Source organism: Dendronephthya gigantea, unplaced genomic scaffold (genome assembly GCF_004324835.1).
Source record: "Dendronephthya gigantea isolate DGI-Jeju-01 unplaced genomic scaffold, DenGig_1.0 000285F, whole genome shotgun sequence".
NCBI lineage: Eukaryota > Metazoa > Cnidaria > Anthozoa > Malacalcyonacea > Nephtheidae > Dendronephthya > Dendronephthya gigantea.
Window position 1 is genome coordinate 129651 of NW_021163295.1, and position 25372 is coordinate 155022.

The 25372-nt window shown below is 38.2% G+C and overlaps 2 protein-coding genes and 1 long non-coding RNA gene across 7 annotated transcripts; all 3 read left to right on the plus strand.

Annotated features, from left to right (window-relative positions):
- Positions 1-581: 581 nt before the first annotated feature.
- On the plus strand, positions 582-1071 carry LOC114541378. The gene is made up of 3 exons (XR_003689257.1): positions 582-672; positions 873-948; positions 1031-1071. It is a non-coding gene; the product is annotated as an uncharacterized LOC114541378 (long non-coding RNA).
- A 231-nt stretch (positions 1072-1302) lies between these two features.
- On the plus strand, positions 1303-7520 carry LOC114541381 (calcium/calmodulin-dependent protein kinase type II delta chain-like). 5 transcript variants are annotated; one of them, XR_003689258.1, is made up of 5 exons: positions 1303-1341; positions 1570-1746; positions 1832-2002; positions 2347-2427; positions 7492-7520. XR_003689258.1 is itself a non-coding variant. In XM_028561313.1 (4 exons), exons 2-4 carry the CDS (start codon positions 1735-1737, stop codon positions 2422-2424), a joined length of 261 nt encoding a protein of 86 aa, XP_028417114.1. In that variant the 5' UTR covers positions 1303-1341; positions 1570-1734; the 3' UTR covers positions 2425-2564. The 5 variants fall into 5 exon arrangements, 2 of the variants coding, with proteins under 2 accessions (XP_028417114.1, XP_028417115.1); XR_003689259.1 differs by lacking the exon at positions 7492-7520 and having other exon boundaries at positions 1570-1682; positions 2347-2564; XR_003689260.1 differs by lacking the exon at positions 7492-7520 and having other exon boundaries at positions 1570-1682; positions 1835-2002; positions 2347-2564.
- Positions 7521-15488: 7968 nt separating this feature from the next.
- On the plus strand, positions 15489-21434 carry LOC114541379. Its single transcript, XM_028561311.1, has 2 exons — positions 15489-15734; positions 15878-21434. The coding sequence occupies exon 2, from the start codon at positions 16043-16045 to the stop codon at positions 21389-21391; it is 5349 nt and encodes a 1782-aa protein (XP_028417112.1). The 5' UTR covers positions 15489-15734; positions 15878-16042; the 3' UTR covers positions 21392-21434.
- The last annotated feature ends 3938 nt before the right edge of the window (positions 21435-25372 follow it).

Sequence of the window (25372 nt, forward strand, 5' to 3'; positions counted from 1 at the left end):
AATAGGATTCAAATCCAGGAAAGATGTGAGAATTTAAATCCAGTTTTTTTATTACAAGTAAGTGTTCATATTAAGAAAATGGGAAAATGTTCTAGTCGTTTGAAAGATGAAAAAGCAATGATATTTAAGCGGATCTTTTTTACAGATTCAGTCAAGATCTGACAGCGTACAACCTGATTTGGAATTACAAGGTGAGTCTCGAAGTTAAGGTTAGTTTCCGTTGAAAATATAGGAAATGGAAATGTAATGGAGGATTTCCTGTCGCTATGAGTATAACAAGACAAATTCAATAGTCCTGACCTCTTTCTCTAAACTGTTCTCGTAAAAGAGTATGAAACAATTTCTTATGTTTTCAATGTGACAGACGCGAGAGGAACTTCTGGGGCACTCGAATCTGATTTGCACGCATTTGCAATGGAAAAAGATCTGAGTGGAAACTACGTTGTCTTTTGGAATCACCTTTAGTTTGAAGTCCTGTATGAATGTTTAGCTGATGAACTGAAATAGGTTAGTGATAAGCCTAACTGCTCTAGCTTTTTAACAGTTCTCATAAAGCGTCCCCCCCTTATTCCTCGATAGGAATCAAACTCATAACGTATCTCTGCTATCAGGTGACTATTATTTGAGAGTCTTGTTGGAACAAAACGACGAGGAGACGCCGATAACAAATGTGTGAGTCCACGACATTTATCTATCAGGGTTTGCAAATATTCAAACTACTTTCCATGTGCTTTTCTGTCTGGCTTCCCCCTATTCTCTATATTGCTGCACAGTTCACGCAATGTTATTTGTCCTGCAGAATGTAGTAGAGAAGTATAGAATCATGGATGAAACCATTCAAGATTCGATCGACTTTTCTATTTTGTTTTCAGGCTCGAGTTGTCTAACGATCTGTATCACTGATTCCTATTGACAACTAAACCAACTATGAAAGCAATGTGCCTTCAGGTGAGGATGTCGTTTAGCGCGAATGTAGCCATGTGTAGCCTTCGAAGAATGAATTAAACAAATTGGAATATTTCATTCACAGGCGATGACTAAAGTTTATGGAAAATATCACGAAGAGATTGGAGCTTTTAATGACACCAAGCTAAGGATCATCTGTTATTGATCCAGTGTTACTGCAGGAGCCTGAACTAAACTAACTTTATTCATACTGTTTCGTATTTTTAGCATTTACATGAAAATGGCATCACTAACAGGGATTGGAAGGTAAGCACGCCCTAATTTATTTATCACTACTGCTTTATATCCTAAACTTTAACGACCATAATTTAACTTTTTCTTCTCTAGCCAGAAAATGTTTTATTGTGTTCCTCGTATGACGAAACGCTTATAAAGGTTTGTGTCGGTTGTGTATTGAACTTGTGTTTAAATTGCCCTTTAAATTGTCTTTGAAGAAACCATTCGATGTGACCATTGCCAGCAAATCCTGGAAGTCACTATAATCTCAATTCCGAGTTTTGTCCGTGATTTCGTTTTACGAAAGCAGAGCGCATTCTGCAAACGTTTTAGGTTCAGTTATTTCTCATTGTTACAGTTTCTCAATGATAACAATTAATTTTTTAGATCAGAATTCCTATATGGAAACACTCTGTGGTACACCAAGTTACCTCGCTACCAAAATGTTAATCCCGTAGCCTGAAGAACGATCCTACAAGAAATCGTGTGTTATATGTTTGGTATGCCATATACTTCAGTTTACTCAAATTCACGTAGTGAACACGATTTGTAATGAAGCTGGAGGTAGCTTAACCTCATTTCAAAATTGGAGTACGTCAATGAAAAGTTAACGTCTTTTAGACTTTCCGGATCTTCTTTATTTTCAAAGCAGGCAAATAACCCATTGGAGAAACAAGTCAAAGAAGGGTCGTATAAATTTCCGAACAACCTCTGGAAGAATGTTAGCAGTGAAGCTAAGGATCTTATAACAAAACTGCTTACTGTTGGTCACAGAAAATGCATCACGGTTTCAGAAGCTCTGGAACATCCTTGGATGAAGGTGATGATGAAATTACTAACCGCCTTATAACACCCCGCATCTAAGATTTTTCAAAATCGGCTGACCTTTTTCGTCTGAAGTCCCAGCTTTTTCGAATTGTTAGAATTAGTTTGGTTGAAGTTTAGAACGATACACCTATCCAGCATAAATAAAGTCAGTTTAGTTCAGGTTTCCTCCTGTAGTAACACTGGATCAATACGGGATGACCCCTACTGGACCTCCATGAAGGACAATTTAGAACTGATAGAACTATACGGTATAAATAAAATTAGTTCAGTTAGGAGAGAAAGCTTTTAAAAGTGTTAGATTGATCCACGATTTAACAAGGTTTTTGTCTTTTGTAGGATAAAGAAATGATAGAAAAAGCAGAAAAAATGATAAAACTGACCGTGGATGGAAGATCAATGTCTCCGCCCTTATAAAAGGTATGTTGAAAACTACGATACTTGTCCCGTTCTTCCGTCCAATGACCCTTATTTTCAACTCGCAATTGCAATGAAACATTACATGTTTGCAAGTTACATCGAAATTTAACCAGCTTTCCGAAACAATCTCAAGGCGCTGTTACACTACGCAACTTTCCTTGCAAATTGCAAAACCATTCTACTCCTGAGGCATCTAAAGTTGTCAAATACGAACATCTATTACGATCGCTAACGTTTCCTTAGTATTTCGAACACTCTTTACAAATTAACATCCTTCGGAGTTATAATTGCATTGCAAGTTGTAAGGAAAATTGCATATTGTATAGTAGCGCCTTCAGTAAAGTTGAAAACTCACCGTGCAATGAAACATTGCATGTCGGCAAGTTAAAAGGCAGAAAATAACTGTCACCGTACATGGTGAAGACTGGCCGACGGTCACGTTCGCAGACGAGGCTCTGCGAGCAAATAAAATACTCAGTGGTAAGCCAGCACGACAGTTTAGCAGCATGACTGAAAATGCTTCATGTAAGATCACATCACTAGTTATTCCGATAAATAAAAGAACAGGGGCCGGTTGTTCGAAAGGTGGATAAGTCGCTATCCAACGGATAACTCACTATCCAACGGATAAGTTTTATCCAGCGTGTGATTTGGGTTGCACGAAGCTTGTCTAACTTTAACCAGAGGATAAAAATCGCTATCTACCGGATAAATTTATCCAAGGTCCGGAGGTGGTTTAAATCCACTATCCAGTGGATAAATTCAAAGATACAAGGTAACACTGTAAACATTTATATAAAATAGGACAAAAATGCAATATTCCTCTTACTGTGTTTCAACAAACTAATACACATCATGATTGTATTCACTATATATTAAAAATGTTTTCGAAGTGCAATTTGTCGCAGCAGCGTTTCACGTTGCCTACACATTCCGTTCGACCGGCGATTTTTTGGACATCCTCGCATTTATAACAGGTGGTAAATTTACTATACGCTTCTAATCAGTTTATAAACGCGAATATGCAAAGAAAGATTCAACCTATTCCAAGGAAACTTGCTAATATCTAAGTAATTTCATTCACGAACATTAAAATAGTGTTTCTAAATTTGCTATGGGGCCGAAAGGCAAAGCGTTGCAAGGTCAAGGAATAAAATTGCAATGTGTTTAATTAATAAAATCACTATGATGTGAAGTGCAAAGTTCGAGCAAATCACTTGTTCAAGTCTTTTCCATTCAGTAACTATACTCGAGAATTCGTAATGATTATGAATTCAATGTTGTAAATGCTTAGCAACAGCTGACGTTGTGGTACGAAATTTCAGAAAAATCCTGTTTTCTTCTGGTAAATTTTAACTTATCTATTGGATAGCTATCCACTTCACTATCCACGCTTCCTGCAACGCGTTTTTATCCAATGGATAACTATCAAGATTTATCCGTTGGATAGGACTTATCCGTTGGATAAGTTATCCATCTTTCGAACAACCGGCCCCAGTTCCATACCTATACTTTTGTACGTGTGAAACTTTTCGCTTGATTTTCTTTTAATTGTGAGAATCCGACCGTGCAGCAAACATTGAAATAAAGCGATAACACTAAACTTGATTGTGATAGCCCTGAGTATATACCGCTATAATAGCTTTGTTTCTCATAATGATATGCTGGATTCCTCGTCCAGGTATAACTTCTAAAACACGCCTTATTTTTACTTGTATTCCAATGCACCTAAGTTAGTAAAAAACCTGACAAACCCGCCGGTAGGGTGTAAAGAATTTATTTCTAAATCAAAAACTCGCTCTTACATAAGCCACTTATTGAAAAATTTTCGCTATATATTTCAGTCAGATGGATCTCTCAGTCATTTCTCATTCCTTAGTGAACAAATAGTATTTCAGTGAATTGCTAGAACATACCTATAAAGCTGAAAAACAGCTATAAACTTCAATTCTCAAAGATATGTTGCGTACCATGTCTTTGGATGAATGCGGATGTAAAGCGCGGTTACAGTTGGTGATAGGACATTTTCCACCAGCGAGTCTCTAATGAAATGAATAATTTGTTAAACAATTAATCTTAATCACACATTAAAAGTTATATATGACCGCATGGAAATGATGTGATGCATATAACGTGACAGGGTAATCTGTAGAAGCCTTGCTTATTAATCCAGCTAACCCTGACTAGTATGACATAATAATAAACTGAACATATACCATGTAGCCTGCAATATTTACCTTGCTTGGTATGTCAGTCCATCAAATCCATGTATGGCACAGCGATGGATGGAGGTGTAGTCAGTGATAAGAGAAAGGTAATAATTGTTAGCAACTCCTGGGTTGCCATACTTTATTTGATCTAAAATTGAAACACAAGGAACAAGTAAATTATTATATTATTGTCCAGGGTTGTGAGGCTATCAGCATTGTGATATCCCAGGTTCATGCGTACCGCTACCATGGGACAACATTCCTTAGCGAACAAATAGTATTTCAGTGAATTGCCAGAACATACCTGAAGAACCGCCATAAACTTCAATTCTCAAAGATATTTTGCCGTACCAATTCGACTCTATATGCCATAGAATCTACAATTGAGATTACAAGAACATAACTATCACACAATTGAAACTATAATTGTATATGAATCACAAGGGCCTATACAGTATAGTAACAGCATGTATTTTTTACTTCTATAACACAAGAATATACAGAACAAAATGCAGGTTGTTTTCTTTCATATTCACATAATACCCCCAACCCCTGACAGTTACATATATATTGGTAAATGCAATTACATAATAGGAAAGGGAGAAAAAAAATCTATTTTTTATAACACCAGTGAAATATTGTGTACGCATAATACTTAGCGCTATGACCCATGCTGTCATGCTTCCATCACCAGATATCATGAAATCATCTTGGTTTTTTAATGTTGAAATTAATCCGTTTAATTTAAAAAGCACAAAAATACCACCAAAATATAGCTCGAAAATTTCTAATCAAGAAATTAATCAATATTGCTGTTAACCTGACACTGCAGTGCAGCTCTAAAAATCATATCAAATTACACAGGATTACAAAATGGAAATATAACTCGCCTTTGGAATTTCGTTATTTTCTTCGTTATTTTTTATCCTGTCGTCTTTTAACCGTTACATATAAACTGTAAAGGCATTAGTTATCTTTTCTGATAGGATTTAAGTCAGGATGGGCAGAAAAACTGGAAAAATATAGATTTTTTTATATGTTATTGTGTATAGCGAGGCGTTGCTCAGCCGCATGCACAAGTGGTTGTCGCGTGAGGTTAGAGGTGTCAAAAACGTAATGTTGCCTACCCCGTGCGGGTAAAATAAGCCCAGAAATCGATTTCTGGGTAAAATTGTCCCTAGAGGTCATAATTGTCAAATTTTCGCTAATATGGTGATAATTATATGCACATTTTCGGGTTTCCGTTTGTAAACACATTTGTTGGAAATATCACTACAAATCGCCAAAGCAACTGTATTTCGAGTAAAATATATGAAAATCCCAATGTAAGCTACAAATATTTGGAGGTTTTTAGGCGAGATTTTTGGAAGGCTTTGCGTATTTTTGCTTCTCTAACATTCAATTTAAAAAGTACAAGTTCTGCAATAAATATCTTGGCTTATAGGAAAGCTTTTGAAATGAACTAAAATTATACAAATAGGTAAATGTTTTTTCTTTAAGATAATACAATTTCTAGTTGAATTGATAAAACACTTCCAGATAAAACCGAAATTATCTGTGTGCGCCGTTTACGACCGGACAGCAATGAGTTTAGTGGTCTCATATTTATTAAAATGGGTGAAGTATTCGCAGAGTAATCACAAGTTTAAATGAGCTTACCACTTTGAAATATCCTCTGATCGGACGTCTAACTGAGAGGATCCCTTAAACATCGAGAATACTTCATTAACAAGTGCCGCATTCTGTCCTGTTTGAGAAGGTACAAGAACTTCATCTTGGGTATTGGTTACTCTTTGCTCCGTTGGAAGTTCCATTCTGTTGTATGAGGACAACACTTGTAGTTGGTGTGATGAAAGGATGCAGATTGTCCGTTGGATGTTGTGCTTTTGTATTTGAGACGGACCACATTAGATATCAGCGCAAAATTGACACATTCATGGGATTCGAACCCATGAACTCCTAAAAAGGAGTATCCGCAAAATGTGTTCTTTGTGTGGCCAGGAAAAAGAGAGAGCTACAGGGCTTCTCCCAAACCGACTGGCAGACAATACGAAACGTAGAGGACAAGACAGTACAACACAACACAACACAAAACACACAACCGACGACACAACATCCAACAACCCACAACCCACTAACTCTGTAGCTGAAACGACAAAAAATATGGTGAGTTGTTCCTAGAAAATGAAGCATCACAATTAGCATGAAGGCAATTGCTGGCTGGGTTTAACTGACGGCATGGATATGGGGTGGCTTCTTAGGGTTGGATACTGAAACTAAACTACGATCGTCTTTGTCTGAAAAACACAAAAAAAAATTATTAGTAGCTCCCTAGAAAACGAAAAGCAAAACACAGTTAGACAAGCAGTGAGCCGTGTTTCCAGATACGGGGACAGAGATTCTTAGCTAACAGCGGGGCCACGGGGTCTACTTCTATTTAAAAAATTAATTATACATACCTTGATCCTACCTAAAGAAAGAACTCACTTACCTGAGAAAAACGGTCGCAGACGGCTCTGTTTTATAGCCTGTAGGCTCTTGCATAATTCAGCAAAATTAAGACAACTTGATTGGTTATTTCTGTACACAGGTCAATTTGTCATTGGTCAATTTTTGTACTCCACGATTGGTTCAATAAAAACCAATCAGATTGGTTAATCTATATTCAAAATTTGATACCGTTTCTTTGATATTTGCAAGGTGATTGCACAACAAATGTTCGATTTCACACGTTTTGGAGCATATTCCAAGCCAATGTATCGCAGTATGAGTGTATTTGTTCGATTATTTCTCTCATGAAGTTCACAAGAAATTACAGTTCAATCATTATTAAAAGGCTTTATTCCCCTACCAGCTTTAGAACCCCATCGAACAGGAAAGTCGGAATTTAAAAGGCAAGTAAATCTCTCAAACTGTTGTAGCACTTGAATTCTGTGGTACATTTAACTACTGAACCTTTCAGAATATTGTAGAATTGGGCATGGCATAGAATAATAGTAAATATAGCAAACTGACAAATTCTAAATGTAGTAAATTTCAAGGCTAAATATTGCAAATTCCAGTGGAAATACGGCGTTTTACCGCCATGCATACATAGCTATTCACAGCTACGATATTCACGTGTTGTATATATTCAATATTACACATCAAAGCGGCCTAATTCTTTGGATATTGCCCAAATGCAAACGAAAGCCGGTTGCAGTGGTTTAGCTCACATATTCAGGATTATTTTGATATCTTTAGCGTCAAAATCAAGCTTTAGAAGATTTTTGCCCATTTTTTATATAAACATACCTGATGATATGAATTATCGCATCACGGGCAATAATATTTCACAATAATAAAAATTTCGGGCCAAAAGCCGAAAATCTGACCTAGGTCCGATTCGAGCTTGCCTTAAGCACGTGATTAGCAATGATTATCGCTTAGAACTTATAAAATGATTATTTTGCACATACTACACCAAGAATTACTCAGAATTAAAACAGAATGATAACATGTCAAATTCTAGACATTTTGAAGACAACAGAGACCAAAAAAGCGAAAAAATATGGAATTTCCAAAATATATCTTGCAATGGGTGAGTAATTTCAGATAACAAAGCAAGCTATTATTTTAATTCTTATTTTCACGTATAATACAAATGCAGGTTATAACTATATGCTGGTTGGAATATACTATTCAAAAATCGTTTTAACCGCTATCGTTTACTGGTATTCCGGGGTCTTTAGCCCAAATACTTGCTGAGATATTTAATGTTTTTCTTCTGTGCGACAATATTGTCAGGAGTAATAGCCTAATAGGGACCAGACGGGAATTAGATATTATAGTACTTGTATATAATAATTGTAGGAAAAAAATATTCCCTGTGATATATCTTCATAGGAAAAAGTATCAAAACGGATTATTTTCAACATTAAAAAACCAAGATTATCTGATGATATCTGGTGATGGCAGGCATGACAGCATGGTTCTTAGTGCCAACTACTTCGCAGGGCCACGTGTTATGCCTACACCATATTTTGCTGTACAGTTCCATCATTCATTTTACACTGATGCTATATAAAATTTTTTTTTATTCTCCCTTTCCTATTATGTAATTGCAGAACGAATATTCAATATATTAGTGTACCACATAAAAACTCATTATGACAATGGCTATCGGACGTCTATTGCATCGGAGATACGACTTGTGGTAAGCCAAATTCAATGTTATTTCTTGCGATTTTTCTATGATGTCTTACATTGTTTTTTTGTAAAGATTCTTCAATGTTTTCTCAGTCTGCGAGCTGACAACGTCAAGGCCTTGTGCAAGACAAAAGTGGAAAAGTCAAATTCACTTCGCATGTTAATTGTTCTGAGAGGAAAACGTTGGTTAATGATGATAGTGCAAGGCATGTCAGCTATTCTGCTTCCAAAATTCCTTTTCTTGTTAGTGTAATACATTCTCATTTTTTTTTAGTTCTGCAGAAGATAAGACAACCGGGATTGTTTCACTGCCTTACAGCGAGGCGATGAATGTTATTCCTGTGTGCTTACAACAGGTAAACTTTTCTATCATAATATATCATCTGGCATTAAGTTTCGATTGAAGTTCAACTTTCTTCATTTTCTAGAAATTGGAATGGGAGGTGTTGGATGTTGTTCTGAGAAACTTTCCGGAGGCACTGCAAGATAAAAACTTGATACATTCTCGAAAGCACTACTTACGTTCAATATGTACAGTGTTATCTAAAATGGTAAGGGATGTAAAGTTGTGCACTTTTCACACTAAAATCATGAACTAAAAATTTTACTTTGCATTCAGGTTTGAAATTATGATTTTCTTCCTGGATTATTTCGTGTTCCTCATGATATGCGCCGACCTCATTTGTACGCTAGAATTTTTCCAGTACGGTTCTTATCATTCAGTTTTTTGCATCTATCATAATATCTTACCATAACTATACCAAAACCATACCATACCATAACCATAACCATACCACATCATATCATATAATCATATCATATAATCATATCATATAATCATATCATACCATAACTAACCATAACCAAATCATACCATACGATAACCATATCATACCATACGATAACCATATAATCCCAAAATTATATCACACCATACCATACCATGACCAAATCATACCATACGATAACCATATCATACCATAATTATATCACACCATACCATAGCATAACCAATTTATACCATAATTATATCATACTATACTAATGATTTAATTGGATATTTTATTGTAACATGTGCAGGTATTAACAGAGCTGTGTACGTACCACATTTTTATTGGGCAAGATGAACAGGTAAGAACCTGCTTCACTTTATTTTCAGCGGTTGTCTGTTCTCGCTTAAACGTTGTTGTATATTTCGTCTAGTTTTGTCTGATGCGTACTTTGGAGATTGGTTTGGTTGCTCATTCCACGACGTTAAGCGTATCTTGTCTCACCATATGTATGTTAGAAATGTCTTCAGTTATGGCAAGGTATGGCTACTTAAGATTGTCTGGAATTTGAGACGTTTTTTATGTCCATTAGCACTTTGTAAAGAATGAAGTTGATTTAAGTAATTGCAGCGTTTTAGAAGTTTATTACTTTGGAGATATTTGAAATCGTGCCTTGATAATGTGCTCAGTGAATTTACAGAAATGTTTTTCAATAAACTCCAGCCTAAATGTAACGTCTCTTGTTATGCGAGATACTCCTTCACAAGATTATTTGGGTAATAATTTCTAAATTTTCTGTCCTTAGGCTGCTCCCAACATATCTGGAAAAGTTTACTAAACTTTCGCCAACGCCTCAAGTTGTCATACCACTGTTAGAATTTCTCTCTGGTATGTTTCTTGAAGTTACAGAAATTAAGAAATCTTTTATGAAATATCAATGTACCCCCTAAGGAGAGCTAGGTTGTATAAACACTCAATCGTATTCGACGAAAAGTTGCTAACATTCTTTTAAAACGTTTAAATAGCATTGTCAAAGCTTCGTGATTAGTACAAAAACTTCACAGCGATCCATTTGAAACAAGTCATTGGAATATGTTTGCCTCACACAGCATCATCGAGGTTTGTTTAACGCGATAACATCTCAAACTTTATATTATTGGCTTTGTGAAATTGAATAAAATATAAACGAACTGATATGTTTCACCTTAGATACTCTCAATACACGGTAACTCTTGCTGATAATGTCATTTCATCCTGGTTTGTCAACTGTCCACTGTTGTTAAGAAAACAATTCGTGCCATTGATTACAAAAGTAAGTCCACATGTCATTCTATGGCCACGGAGATTGCTTGCTAAATTTTCAATAGATATTAAGAAGTGGTGTTTAAACTTTATACAGCTTAGGCAGTGTTGTTACATAAACTTGTCCATTTCATGTTACATAATTTTGCTTATATGCAAGCTCGTTTTCAATCATTTGTCCTTGTATTCCTTTAGAGTCTTAACAACGCAGATATATCTTCAGATGCTGCAAACCCATACCCTTAGTCACTAATCCCCCCACCAAATTCCATTCACTCCCAAACTCCCTTGAGAAATCAAAGGAAGACTCAAGCAACACACTTAGTTCAGAGATGATGGAAATCGTGGGTGATATGATGGTCAAATATACATTTTCTTCTTATTTGACCCAACCAAAAAGGTCTGTATGTTGGTTTCGTATTTTTCTGCACTGTGTTTCAGGGAAGATGACTATTTTGTTGTTTTTATAGAACTGCAGTTGTTGAACGACTCCTGCGCAATGGAGCGTCAAGAAGTTGGTTGCTTGGCAATGTGTTATCACGGTTACGGTCAACAAGCGGGCAACTTCGAACATGTCATGCGCATATTGTTCGGCAGGAAAAGTGTTTGTGTGAGATGATTCACTGCAGAAGGGCACGGAGCCTGAGGTTTTAAAAGTTGAGCTTAAGAGAAACAAAAACGAGGCCTCAATTAGTCAGGTAAGGAAAATTCTTTCAGTATCATTGTTTAAATTGGCATACACTGTCTGCCCAGCGTATTCATGCTTAAACAACAAAATATATTTGCAAGAGCGACCAAGTTTTAATATTCTTCTAGTGAAAGCTCTTAGGAACGTATTTGACATTTCCATTGATAACGACAGTAATATCGTGTGTTTGAACGTTAAAGATGAACTCAGGGATATTCTAAACAATACAAATTATGGCCCTAGAGTTATTTCCGATAAAAACCTGTCGAAGTTGGTTCGTCATATTGCAATGCATGTTAAATAAATTTGGTCAGTAACTTAGGGCAATTTAAATGTCCGGATGTGATATTGACGGTATACGAATGTTTTTCTTTTTAAGATTGCGTCAGTTATTCACCAAAATCAGAAGAAAACTACAGATACCTAGGCTGTAATTGGTTACAAAGAATACGTCAGATCAAGAGGATTCGAGCTAGAGTTTCTCATGCGGTACCGGAACAATGTAGGTCGCTAGACTTAAGAAAGACGCTCGTAATATAATAGATTTTACAAAATATATCCTTTGGTAATTCTTATGAGTTGCAATACAACCTTTACAATTGTTCATCCTTCACTGATGAGCTCAGAATGTTTCGTTATCACGTGGTCAATGCACGACTCTTGCCCTGGAGGAGGAACCCAATCCGGATATAAATGACTTTTTTATCTAAAGTACTTCACGGAAATGCCTTCAGTTGAAATATGAAGAAAGTCGGGCTGATGTTTCAAAGATTTTATGACGCGAAGTTGAATCTTGGTTCATCGTTTCTTCAACGAAACGGGCATTGATAAGACTTCACAGATAAGATATCACAGTGGAAGCCAGTGCTCTTTCGCTGTAGCTTGCCTAGCGGCACAGAGGTCTCAACAGATGGTAGGAAATGACAACAGAGAGCGAACATGATAAAATTTTATGAATAAAATTATTCCGAAAATAACAAAAAAGATCAACCTGGTTGGGTGACATCTAGAGGTCTAATTTTATTCTTTCTCCAACTATGAGATTTGATGTGAGCCTCATTTTTGTTTCTTCTGTCCATCTATTATTTCTTGAAAACAAATACCATGAAACATGGTTCAAAATATTGAGACATTTTATAAGCACGATGTTTGTAGAATACTTTGCAACGCTTAACAAAAATCCGTAACTGGTATTTTCAATTTGTGTTTATAGCTTCAATCTCGTTCTACTGCAGTTTCCGATAGCACAAATGAAAGGTAGGATACATTAATTGTAATTTAAATTTTAATCTAAATTTGATGAAGTATCGTATACTTCAAAACCTTGAACACCACTTTGCTGGTATTACTAAATGACGCTCAGAAAACTTCGAAACATTAATTTTGCACTTTAGCGAGTTTCGAATTATGGAGTTTTTTATTGCTGAGAGAAGAAGCACTGGCTGAAGCCGTTGCTAGATCATTCCTCATTTTTTTCATTTTCAGTAATAATCAGTATTATTCACTCGCATATATTTATGTATCTTTCTCTCTGTAGTGGCATTCGCAAGTAAGTGAAAGGAGTGAGCCGTTTGAACCCGTTCTTACTTACGGTCACTTATTGAAAATTACTAGCTATACTATTTACAAAAAGTGCTGAAAGACTTCTCCTTTAGGCCTCGACTGAAAACCATTATTCCATTGCACTCTTTCATTCATCTCTATAAAAAAAATCACTTTATATTTTGAAACATCTGCGACATGAAGAGAAAGTGCAACATTTGGAGAGAAAAACTCACCAAGTGGAAAATTATCAAAGAAAGCCAAGTCAAACCTTCCCAACCTTAAAATTTGCAACCCGTCACCAGAGTTGTCGATGGGAATTAAAACATTTGTTGAAGTTTGCAAGTCGATTGTATTGCTACAAATATCACGAACATTTTTTTTAATTTGTTTTTATTCTAATATCCATTCTACTTTACATATTTCAGTATAAAGTTGTTTTGTATTGACAAGCAATTGCTTTTGACTTACAGATGTGATTTACTACAATATTGAAAATGGCTTGATTAACGAAGGTGGACTTGGTGGAGTTGTTGAGGATTATGCCATTGCAATGGCGACATAATTGATGAAATCAATGGCGAAAAGAATTCTTTAGTAAACTAGAGTCGTGTTAGAGTACCATGTTTAGAAGGCGCTTGCGACGGACGACGAAAAACAGCGATTAAATTTGCAAAATATGGCTGAAATTGTGTTTTAGGGGGGTTAAGTGAAATGAAATATGTCGTATCGCAACAAAACATCGTTATTTCTTTGGAAATTTATAATAAATATATTAAAAGCATTTTTTTCATCATATGGCGAACATTTTTAGAAAATAGAAAAAATTAGACTTTTCCGGGTGAATCAGTAATTTTATGCCTAATTAGCAGTTGACCTGGAATGGTAAACATAATTTGCTTGTAAAATATAAAACTGATGATAATTTCACCCTCCAGTGACCACCCCTAAAAGCAACCATTATGAACCATATAAGCAATTCAGAAAGACTGTAGCTTTGATAATTCAGGATTTAGAGCTATGGCGGTTATGACCGCCATGGTCATTTTACCCGAAAACAATTGAGATAACCTGTTTTGCATGAAATGCACACAAACTCCTTTACAGGGCCTTGACTAGTAAATATATCTGAGTTACACGGGCTGTTGATATCACAATTGTTTATCTCTTCACGCACTTGCAATAAATCACATCATTAGCAGGGGATGGGTTAACTTTGCAATTCCGGACTTGACTTAAATGTTCATATCAGAGAGATGTCGCTATTGGAGAGGTACATATTAAGACATGTTTACATTTTCAATTACTGCTGCCATCTTCTTTTGATATATTGAACGAGTAGATAAGTTATGGATTTTTCTGATAACAGCACCGATTTCATGTATTGAAATGCAACGCTCAATACCCTACACACAACTAGTAGCGTAGTAAAATTCAAGATAAATGGTACGATAATTTATTCAGCTTTAGAGAGATTACATGTTCTGACGTTTTGGGTTCATTACGAGAGCTGTTTGGCACTGCTACTTTAAACGCAAGTCGAACGGGAATTTCTTTAATATTTATTGAAAATGTATTCTATAGAAAAGATTAAGTTTAACTATATATAAGTAAAAGGTATAAAGATACATGCATTCCAATCATTTTCTTAGTTCATACGATGAATCAAACTAAACTTAAACATTAACATAAACACTAATCACACTACAAACATACATGCAAACAGATAAAGTTCAGTACCTGAAGGGTGGATCCCCGTAGGACTTTGTCTAACACAACTATTTGTAAATCAACCGTTCGTTCTATCTCGTACTTCTCCTGACGCTTAACTGATTAGCAGTCACTCGTACAGTATCCTTTTATTAACTTAATGACTAACATAACTAGATATATTTATTACATTAAAATTAATTTGATTATGATGGAATGTTGTTGGCTATTCAAACCAAGAGCTAAATCCAAACAAGGCTACAGGACCCGATATTATACCTCCTATTGCTTAACGAAAGATAGCAGAAGAAGTCTCTACTATGCTTAATGCTAGCCTCCTCCGCAAGCATATCTTATGTATTAATATTAGGCATTTATATTTCGCTTGGGTTAGCTGTGTCGGGGTAGGCGAGGAAAAAGTGGGAGAGATCAGCAATTTTTTTTCTCGCTCCCCGACAAAGCTAACCAAAGCCAATTATAAATGCCTAATATAAATACATAAGAGATGCCTGCGGAGGAGGCAAGCTTAATGCATTATACAATAAAGTAATCCGACATGGAGTGTGACCGTTGGACTGGAAACGGGATGAATGGATTTCAGTGCACAAAAAGGGCGATCGCCTTTCCAAAACCAATTAGAGCACCGGTTACCATACTGGATTGACAGTTTATATACACGTGCGTAGACACGAATGGAACTCATTATAATTGAACTTTGAAACTATGATGACAATATTAGGTATCAAATAGCAATCATAGCATTAGCATATAGACGCACAGCGAGACGGAAAAGGTGTAAATATAACGCATGTTTTGTTAAATAAGTAAATGAAAGAAAGACGGGCTAACCTGAACGATAAACGATGAAATAGACAGCTAAAGGATCTCGCCACAGAAGTAAGACATTGACTTTATATTCTAGTTTGTTTACGCAGAATTTATGCATTGTATGGGTAATTTATACGCCACACGTGCGAACATTTATAGGCTTATATGCATGTTTACTTTAATATTTCTTTGTATTAATTTGCTCTATTTAGATCGAATTGTTATTATATAATTTATAATGCGATTTGCGAGACTTCTTTGGTTTAATGTCTGAGATTACTTGCTAACCGGTCGTCTTGGTTCCGACGAAACACTATTCGATTTCTTGCTAACCACGGTTCGAAGGAATTTGAGACGAATTATACTGTAAAACGACAATGGAAAATATGACATCGAAAGACGGCAATTGCGACGATTTTAAGAAAGCTAAGATGAAACGACGAAACGGCAAAGCAGCATTAACACGGCTCGGGAAAGTTATAATAGTCCAAATCGAGGGGAAACGTTCGACCGATGAGGTTCAAAGGGCGCTTGATAATTATGAACACGCATTTGCCGACCTGGAAGCCAAACACGAAGAAGTGACAATGCTAATCGAAGATGACGAACAGTTCAATGAGGAAGAACGATATATTGAACAATGCCAGGAAACCTTTCTGCGCTTAAAAATTGACGCGCAAGATTATATAAAGCAACAGACGAAAATATCAGAGATGAAACAAAATACTGTCGAAACCGGAAGCGTAAATACTCCCGCAGAGAACTTGTCGAATGAAGAACAAATTAACGAAATCCCGGCCGGCGAAGAAAGTCATGCATCGATACCGAATGAAGAAAATCAAGACAACCAGATATCAGCACCAGTAGCTCAAGAAACCCAAAGTCATCCTGTACAACCCAGCACATCTATTAATGATTCATCGTTCAACACAACTGAGAACACCGCGGAGACAGCAACTCATATAAGCAAAGGAGAAAGCCTATTTCGAATTGAGAAGCCAAAGATGCCAAAATTCACTGGTGACGTCAGAGAATTTGGAACTTTTAGAGCGGACTTTAAGCACTTGGTGGAAAATAGATACAGTAAACGTGATGCAATAACCATTCTGAGGTCTAGTCTCCAAGGAAAACCGCTGGAAATGATCAAGGGAATTGGTCAAGACTATGATGCCGCATGGGAATATCTCGATTCCGTGTATGGAGATCCACGATTTGTTGCTGACATCATCACTCACGATATCTCCAAGTTTAAGCCAATAAAGGACGGAGAAGATGCCCGGTTTTGCGACTTGGTCCATTTAATAAAGCGGAGTTTCAACACCCTTAGAGAAGTAGGACGGGAGAATGACATGGATAACAACCACATGCTGGCTATCATTGAACAGAAAATGTTTACCGACGATCGCAAAGTCTGGTCACGCTATTTGGAGAGTTCAAAGAGTCAAGCCACATTGGAGTCGTTAATTTCCTGGATGACAAGTGAGATGAAGTCGAGAATGAGAGCAACGGCACCATTAAGAAGCTCATGGCAGTCACCCAAGCATGTTGGACATGTTACTGGAAAAGAAGATGGGAAGCCAACAAACCATAAGTGCTGGTTCTGCAAAACGTCTGAACATTGGACCGACCAATGCCAAAAGTTCCTTGCCCAGAGTGCTAGCGACCGCCTGAAAGTTGTGAAGGAGAACCATGCCTGTTATAGCTGCCTGAAGCGAGCTGGTCGTGGTCACAACATGTCAACCTGCTCTCGAAGGCGCCAGTGCAGCGAGACCATCAGCGGAGTTCAGTGCAAGCATTACCATCATCCACTATTGCATATTTTAAACATATCTGCTGTGTCATCTGTTACTACTAGCGGAGAGACTATGTTACCGACTATTCAGGCAGAAATCCTGGGACCACAGAAGGTCAAGAAACAGGCTAATATGTTACTAGACACTGGTGCTCAAATCAGTTTAATACGGACATCAGTCGCTGAGGAGCTGGGTCTCAAAGGCAAGAGTGTCACAGTAACAATGGCGAAAGTTGGAGGAGAAGAAAATGAGATGTCAACAAAGATGTATCGATTCCAAATTCGATCCCTCGAGAACCAGTCCATCCACACAATTGCAGCTGTGGGAATCCCAAGTATCAGTGGTGATATTTCCGGAATGAAACTTGATGGCATAGCTGAAGCTTTCAACCTTGAAAGAGAGAAATTACGAAGAGAGAATGGTCCAATAGATGTCCTGTTGGGAATTGATCAACCGAAGTTGCACACTGGTGAGACAAAAGAAGCTGGTAATCTTGTTGCAAGATATTCGCCATTGGGATGGGTTGTCTTTGGAGCCACGTCTGAAAAGTGTGACGTCAGTCAAGTCTACCATGTCAAGTGTTCAAATCCCATCGATATGACCGACTTTTGGACCACCGAATCAATGGGCGTGGAAGGGAATATGTGTTCTTGTGAAAGCAAGAAGTTAAGTCCAGTTGAAGCCTACGAAGCCAAGATTATAGAACAATCCTGCAAAAAGATTGGTAATAAATGGTTAGTTTCATACCCCTGGGTCAAAGATGCATCTGAATTACCGGATAACAGAAGCCAAGCGGAGAAGAAATTGGAAACAACCGAGCGTCGATTAGCCAAGAACCCAGATCATGCAGAAGCGTATGACAAGCAGATGAGGGAAATGAGTGAAATGAACTTCTCTCGAAAATTATCAAGTGAAGAATTAAAGTCATACAAGGGACCAACCCACTACATATCCCACCATGAGGTAGTCAGACCCGAGAAGAAGAGCACCCCCATCCGAATTGTTTTCAATTCCTCAGCATCGTATAAAGGGCACCGCTTAAATGATTACTGGATGAAAGGACCCGATTTACTAAATAATCTGTTTGGAGTTCTCCTACGATTTCGAGAAAATGAAGTGGCTATCAACGCGGATATATCCAAGATGTATCACAGAATCCTAATCCCGGAAAGAGATCAACATGTTCACCGATACCTGTGGAGAAACATGGATACGGATCGAGAACCTGATGTTTATGTCAAAACAGTCTTGACATTTGGTGACAAACCAGCCCCAGCCATGGCACAGACCGCGCTGCAAAAGACTGCTGAAGAAGGAGAAAAACGCTACCCTGCAGCTGCTGAAGTCTTAAAGAAGAATACTTACATGGACGACATATGCGATTCGGTCCATTCTGAAAATCAAGCAAGAAAAATAACAGCAGAGATTGACGAAATCCTTCGCAACGGTGGTTTTAACGTGAAGTGTTGGCTCTCAAACCGGTCATTAAAGAAGAATGATGAAAGCGTTATTGAAAAAAGTGAATTGGAATTAAAGCTCCTACAAGGCCCAGTTGAAGAGAAAGTTTTGGGAACTGTCTGGAACCACCACGACGACGTTTTTGGGTTCAAAGTGATTCCTCCTGAACTAGTTAAACTTACGAAGAGAGCAATACTAAGCCAAGTAGCTCGGATCTACGATCCTCTAGGAGTAGCTGCAGCTTTCCTGATTCGCGCCAAAATAGAGATGCAAAAACTGTGGTTAGAAGGACTACAATGGGATGATGAATTGCCGCCGAATCTCCAAATAACGTGGATACGATTCTTCCAAGAGATGAACGACCTGAACAACGTCACCTTCGAAAGGTCTCTTACGCCAGATTCCGTGATCGGAGCGCCAGTACTATGCATTTTCTCGGACGCATCGATTGAAGCCTTCGGAGCATGTGCTTACATCAGATGGGAGACAGAAAACAACACCTTTGTAACCAGGTTCATCGCAGCAAAGTCAAGAGTAGCCCCACTGAAGTCGCTGACCATACCTCGTTTAGAGCTACAAGCAGCTGTCCTGGCGACACGATTATGTTGTTCTATTCTCGAAGAGTCTCGAATGAAGTTTGTGAAGATAATTTTCTTCTCTGACAGCCACATTGTTCTTTCATGGATCCGTAACCAACCCAGAGAGTTTAAGCCGTTCGTTTCAGCCCGAATTGCCGAAATCCAGAGCAAGTCTGAACCAGATCAGTGGAGACACGTTCCTGGAGAGCTAAATGTCGCTGATGATGTGTCGCGAGGAATACCTGCTCTGCAACTGACAGGCAGATGGAAGTATGGCCCCGAGTTTCTGAAGTTACCGGAGGAAGAATGGCCGAGCGAGTCGTCTTCTGCTACCATCACTAAAAGCGTGGATATCGATCAGTCTGAACGTCGAAAAGTTCAACCTGTCTTTCAAGTAACCCAATCGCCAGAAGTCATTCCGTGCAAGAAGTTTTCCAGTTGGGGGAAACTTATCCGAGTCACAGCCTATGTGTTACGGTTCATCAACACGCTACGAAACAAGCATCAAAACAAAGACAACACAGAAACGACCCGACCGAAAGACACCTCAGATGATAGATCAATCTCAGCAAAGGAGTTAGAAGATGCCGAGTTGTATTGGGTCAAACAAAGTCAGAAGTCACTTCATGATCGCCTGAAAAAGGGAGAACTGAAAGGACTCACCCCGTTTACCGATGACAACGGAGTTATCAGAGTCGGAGGTCGAGTAAGCGAAGCCGTAATCTCGTACGATGCCAAACATCCAGTTTTACTCCCACGTGAACACTGGATATCCCTGCTGATCACTCGTAACTTCCATCGAAACGGCCACTCAGGAGTTGCAACAACCGTTGCAAAGATCAAGAAAAAGTTTTGGATTATCCGATGTCATGATCTTGCCAAGTCAATAAAGTTCCGATGCGTATGTTGTCGCCGAATCCAAGCCAAAACCGAGGAGCAGTTCATGTCAGACCTACCAATTACCCGACTGGAGCCATTCACACCACCCTTTCATCGCACGGCATGCGATTACTTCGGTCCTTACCAAGTTAAAATTGGCCGAAACAAAACAACCAAACACTATGGCGTACTGTTTACATGTCTGAATACTCGTGCCGTACACCTGGAAATCGCAGTGGACTATTCCGCTATGGAATTCTTGCAAACCTTACGTCGATTTTTCGCAATCCGTGGACAACCGGCTCTGATGATCAGTGACAACGGGACGCAGCTGGTGGGAGCTCAACGTGAACTCCGAGAAATGATAGAAGGATGGAACGAGAAAGAGTTGAAGGAATTCAGCGCCGAGAAAGGAATGGAGTGGAGATTTATTACTCCTGCAGCACCACATCATAACGGTTGTGCTGAGGCTCTTGTCAAGAGTTCGAAGAAAGCATTAAAGATCGCGATTGGTGAACAAATTTTGGCTCCGTTCGAGCTGTACACATGCTTGCTGGAAGTTAGTAACCTGATTAATCAGCGTCCTATTGGAAGGATCCCCAATGATCCAGATGACGGTTCTTTCCTTTGTCCAAACGACATTTTACTTGGTCGAGCATCAACAATGGTACCACAAGGGCCATTCAGAGAAACGAAGAATCCTCAACATCGTGTTGAATTTGTCCAGAAGATCATCGATAGTTTTTGGAAGCGTTGGAGCAGAGATGTATTTCCCACCTTAGTTCCCAGAAAGAAATGGACTACTGAAAAAAGAAATGTACGAGTGGATGACATCGTCGTGGTTCAAGATACGAATGCGATTCGTGGAAACTGGACTACGGGCAGAATTGTTAATGTATATCCTGGAAATGACGGACGAATTCGTAACGTTAAGGTGAAGACATCCACATCGCACTACGAAAGACCTATTACAAAAGTCGCAGTACTGTACCCTGCAGAAGGATATGAAGATAAGTAACTCACAATTAGTAACATTAAGTGATGAGGAAGAGTCCTCATCGGGGGGAGAGTGGATTGACAGTTTATATACACGTGCGTAGACACGAATGGAACTCATTATAATTGAACTTTGAAACTATGATGACAATATTAGGTATCAAATAGCAATCATAGCATTAGCATATAGACGCACAGCGAGACGGAAAAGGTGTAAATATAACGCATGTTTTGTTAAATAAGTAAATGAAAGAAAGACGGGCTAACCTGAACGATAAACGATGAAATAGACAGCTAAAGGATCTCGCCACAGAAGTAAGACATTGACTTTATATTCTAGTTTGTTTACGCAGAATTTATGCATTGTATGGGTAATTTATACGCCACACGTGCGAACATTTATAGGCTTATATGCATGTTTACTTTAATATTTCTTTGTATTAATTTGCTCTATTTAGATCGAATTGTTATTATATAATTTATAATGCGATTTGCGAGACTTCTTTGGTTTAATGTCTGAGATTACTTGCTAACCGGTCGTCTTGGTTCCGACGAAACACATACTGATAACCGTTGACAAAATTTTCGAGCATCTTCTTTGAAAGCAATTGAGTGAACTGACGGAAAAGATCTTTGACAACTTTAATTGGTAAAATACGGAAATATAGGCATGCCAAATTGCCATATTTTGTATTTCGCGCGGAAATTGAGTAACTAATTTAGTTACAAACTTCCAGCCGTAAGATTCCGGCTTTTCTCTATCCTTGTTTTAACGATTCCGGCTTTCCTCGTTCCTTGTTTTAAAGATCCCGGCTCTTCCCATTCTTTGTTTTTAAGATTCCGGCTTTTCTCATTCCTTGATTTAAAGATTCCGGCTTTTCCCTTTCCTTGTTTTAAAGATTCTGGCTTTTCCTATTCCTTGTTTTATCGTCCCCCGTTCCCTTCCTCGATTCCCCGTAACTGGTTTTAAGGCTAGTTTCCACTCAGGAAAAATCTCTTTTGGATCGGAATGGACAGTAAAATTTCTTTTGTCGCTGAGTTCTCAGGCGGCGTTTATACAAAAGAAACTTTTCCGTCCCCTCCGATCCAAAGGAGAATTTTCCTGAGTGGAAACTAGCCTTTAAAGATAGCCCTTTTCCGCCCCTCCCTTGCATATGAACTAACCGCTAATTAAAAATTTTTGCGCTGTCACATGACCAGCCTTAACCAGGGTTTTTGCCGCAGCGTGGGTCGTGGAGCGTAGGTAGAATAGCCTGGCCTGCGAAGTTGGAATATGTCAATGTACACAAACACCCGAATTACGAAAATTGCACTTGTCAGCAAATCGTCACAAAGGTTTAGTAAAATGTCACGTACCCTCAATATTCCATTATGAATAGGAAAGTTTACTTGAACGAGATCCGCATGTCTTCGGTTATTTGATACAAAAATCAATTCATATGAAGAAACATTGGCGTTGAATTAAAATCGTATCATCATGCACATGGGATAGAAACTTCGTCATAATTATTAATTCGTTTTTTGGCTTCACCGAAAAAATAAGCCTGGAAAAATTTGGCATAAAACGATAGACAAAAACATGATTATCTTTAATTTAATTTTAAGATCAAAGAACGTTTTTTGGATCAATATTTAAATATAAGTTACGCTTGTGTTCCTTACTTACTGTGTTTTAGGCAGAAAATGGTTGTTTATAACAATTGAGTCTCATCATAGGTAAGTGAAGTTTCCTTCTCTTACAACAACAATAGGGCCATTGGGATGGGATACCAGATATGGATACTGCACATCGACAACTTTACAAAAGAAGGTAAGAGTTTCCAGCTTCCCGCCTGCTTCAGGGTAGCGCAGAAAGAAATAGGAATTTTTTCCCCTACCACGGTTAGAACCAATATTTTACAAATAACCTAGTGAAATGCCACTCTGACAACTTTATGATGGTCTGGGACTTTTATTGTTGTCTTCAGATTTCCTTCCTTGGTGTATATTTGAACTGCCGTATGATCGTTTGTTGGTATCATGATTTCATTCTGCTGGGAAATACTCAATGAAAATGCCTCACTTGAGTCGTTGTCAAATTTGTATTTCAATTGACACATCTTGTTACAAACATACACATTAGGCCTCTGTGTTGGATGATGATGACATCATCGTCTTTGCATATTGCGATTCTAACTACAGAAGATATTTTGTCCTCGAGCAAATCTAATTTGTCTTCTGCTTTTACATTGTAATTCTCGTTCAATATCGTCAACAGGAATCCTTCACCAGTATGTTTTTAGCACGTAAACATTGTTATTGATATCAACAGAAAGGGCCATTAAAATATTGCCTGTAAATTCAGGTAATTCAATCCGTTTAATTTTTCCTTCCTTCTGGATAATCATAATTTTCTCATAAGGCGGAGTACGAGGGAAAGTAAGAACACCCCCTGACTGTTCACAGCATATGGAGAAGCTCTTTTTTTTCATGAAGGGTCTGTTCGTTTGGAGGATGAGGCAATTCCTCTTTTATAGAATTTCTTGCTGAAATTTCGTGCCAGCTTATTATTGAATGAAAACTGCGAGTGGGAAGTTCAATCGTTGGCATGCAGGCGGACACTTCAAATGAACATTTATTACTGAATTTGCAAACATATTGAAACAACACATAGTTGATTAACATAACCGACAGACGTTCTCCACCCGTTGAGTTTTATTCAACAACGATTTGACTCCATCGTTCAAAGACACTGAGAATATCTCTTGAATCAGTTGAATGGCTTGTAAGCTATGCAGCTTCTTCCAAAACGATAAACATTCGGTGATTGCGGTCTCAGGATAATCGAGATGTTCCACTATTTTTGAAACTATTCGTAGCTTCGCTGCAAAAAATTCGATCTTCGATACTAAATGCCTCATTCCAGAAAGCAGTGGTTGCTGCCTTGCGCGCTTCCTCGAATCTTTTTCTCGGAGTTTCTAACTCTCTGTCCGAGTTGATTTTAAGCTTTTTCCTGGCTGGAGGAAGCTCTATTGCTTGGTTTAAGATACCAGACAGAATAACGCTCGAAAGTTCACCTGGTTCGTCCTGAGTTTCGCTCTCTTTCTGCTAAAGATTTGATTTATCGAGAGAAACACTGAGTAACTCTATTCCTTCTTCTAGAAAATTATAACTGGCGAGTGAAGTTGATCTAGAAAGGCCATCGATTTTAGACTTGATATCATTATAACTCGCGTACGACAATCTTACGAATTTCGCCGTCTTTCAGTTTGTCTGCCGTCGAGGCTATGACCTTATTCCATAATAAACCAAGTGTTGAACTGAGTATACTTGTCACAATTAAAGTCGCATCGCGTTTCTTATTAACTGTACCCAAAAATTAAGGCTTTATTAAAAGCATCTGCTAAAAGGTGAGGAGGCAAAACATCATTTAGAACCGAAGCTTCTTGAAGCGATACGAAAGCGTGCGTCGTGGTTTGTCTAGAACGTCGTGGCCTTTAACCTCTGGCTTGGACCGATGGTAGAAATTTGGTGGAGGAGAATTCGAGATTTGTTGTGACACTTGAAGATAATCTTGTTTAGGTGCTGACGTAGATAAACCAGGTGATTCGTCATCTAACAGGGAAATAGTTGGAATGGATTCCTTGTTTTCTGCACTTCGAACTCCGGAGCGCAAGAGTACATCGTCGGTAGCAATGTAAGCCATGAATGCTGCGATGTGCATCTTTCGTTCGTCTGATGACATGCCTTTCCAATCGGCATATGTTTTACGAAACATGTGGTAAGCTGGTGCTAGGACGTAAGGACCGTCATCATATATGGCTTTGACAACATTGCTAAATAAACGGATACTGCATGCTTTCAAGGCATCTAGGCACTCTGAAAGTGTCGCGTCTCGATGACTACGACCCTCTGAATGCACGTGGGCGGATATTTCATCTTTTGACAAGACGTTTTGCTACTCAATTGGATTTTGGCCGCACACTCCGTCAATGGAAGCTTGCTTTCGAACGTTTTTAATCAT

Coding starts and splice junctions, on each gene's coding strand:
- LOC114541381 (XM_028561313.1), top strand. Junction 2,003..2,346: donor TGGAACATCCTTGGATGAAG/GTGATGATGAAA, acceptor TGTCTTTTGTAG/GATAAAGAAATGATAGAAAA.
- LOC114541379 (XM_028561311.1), top strand. CDS start 16,043: ATGGAAAATATGACATCGAAAGACGGCAATTGCGACGATTTTAAGAAA.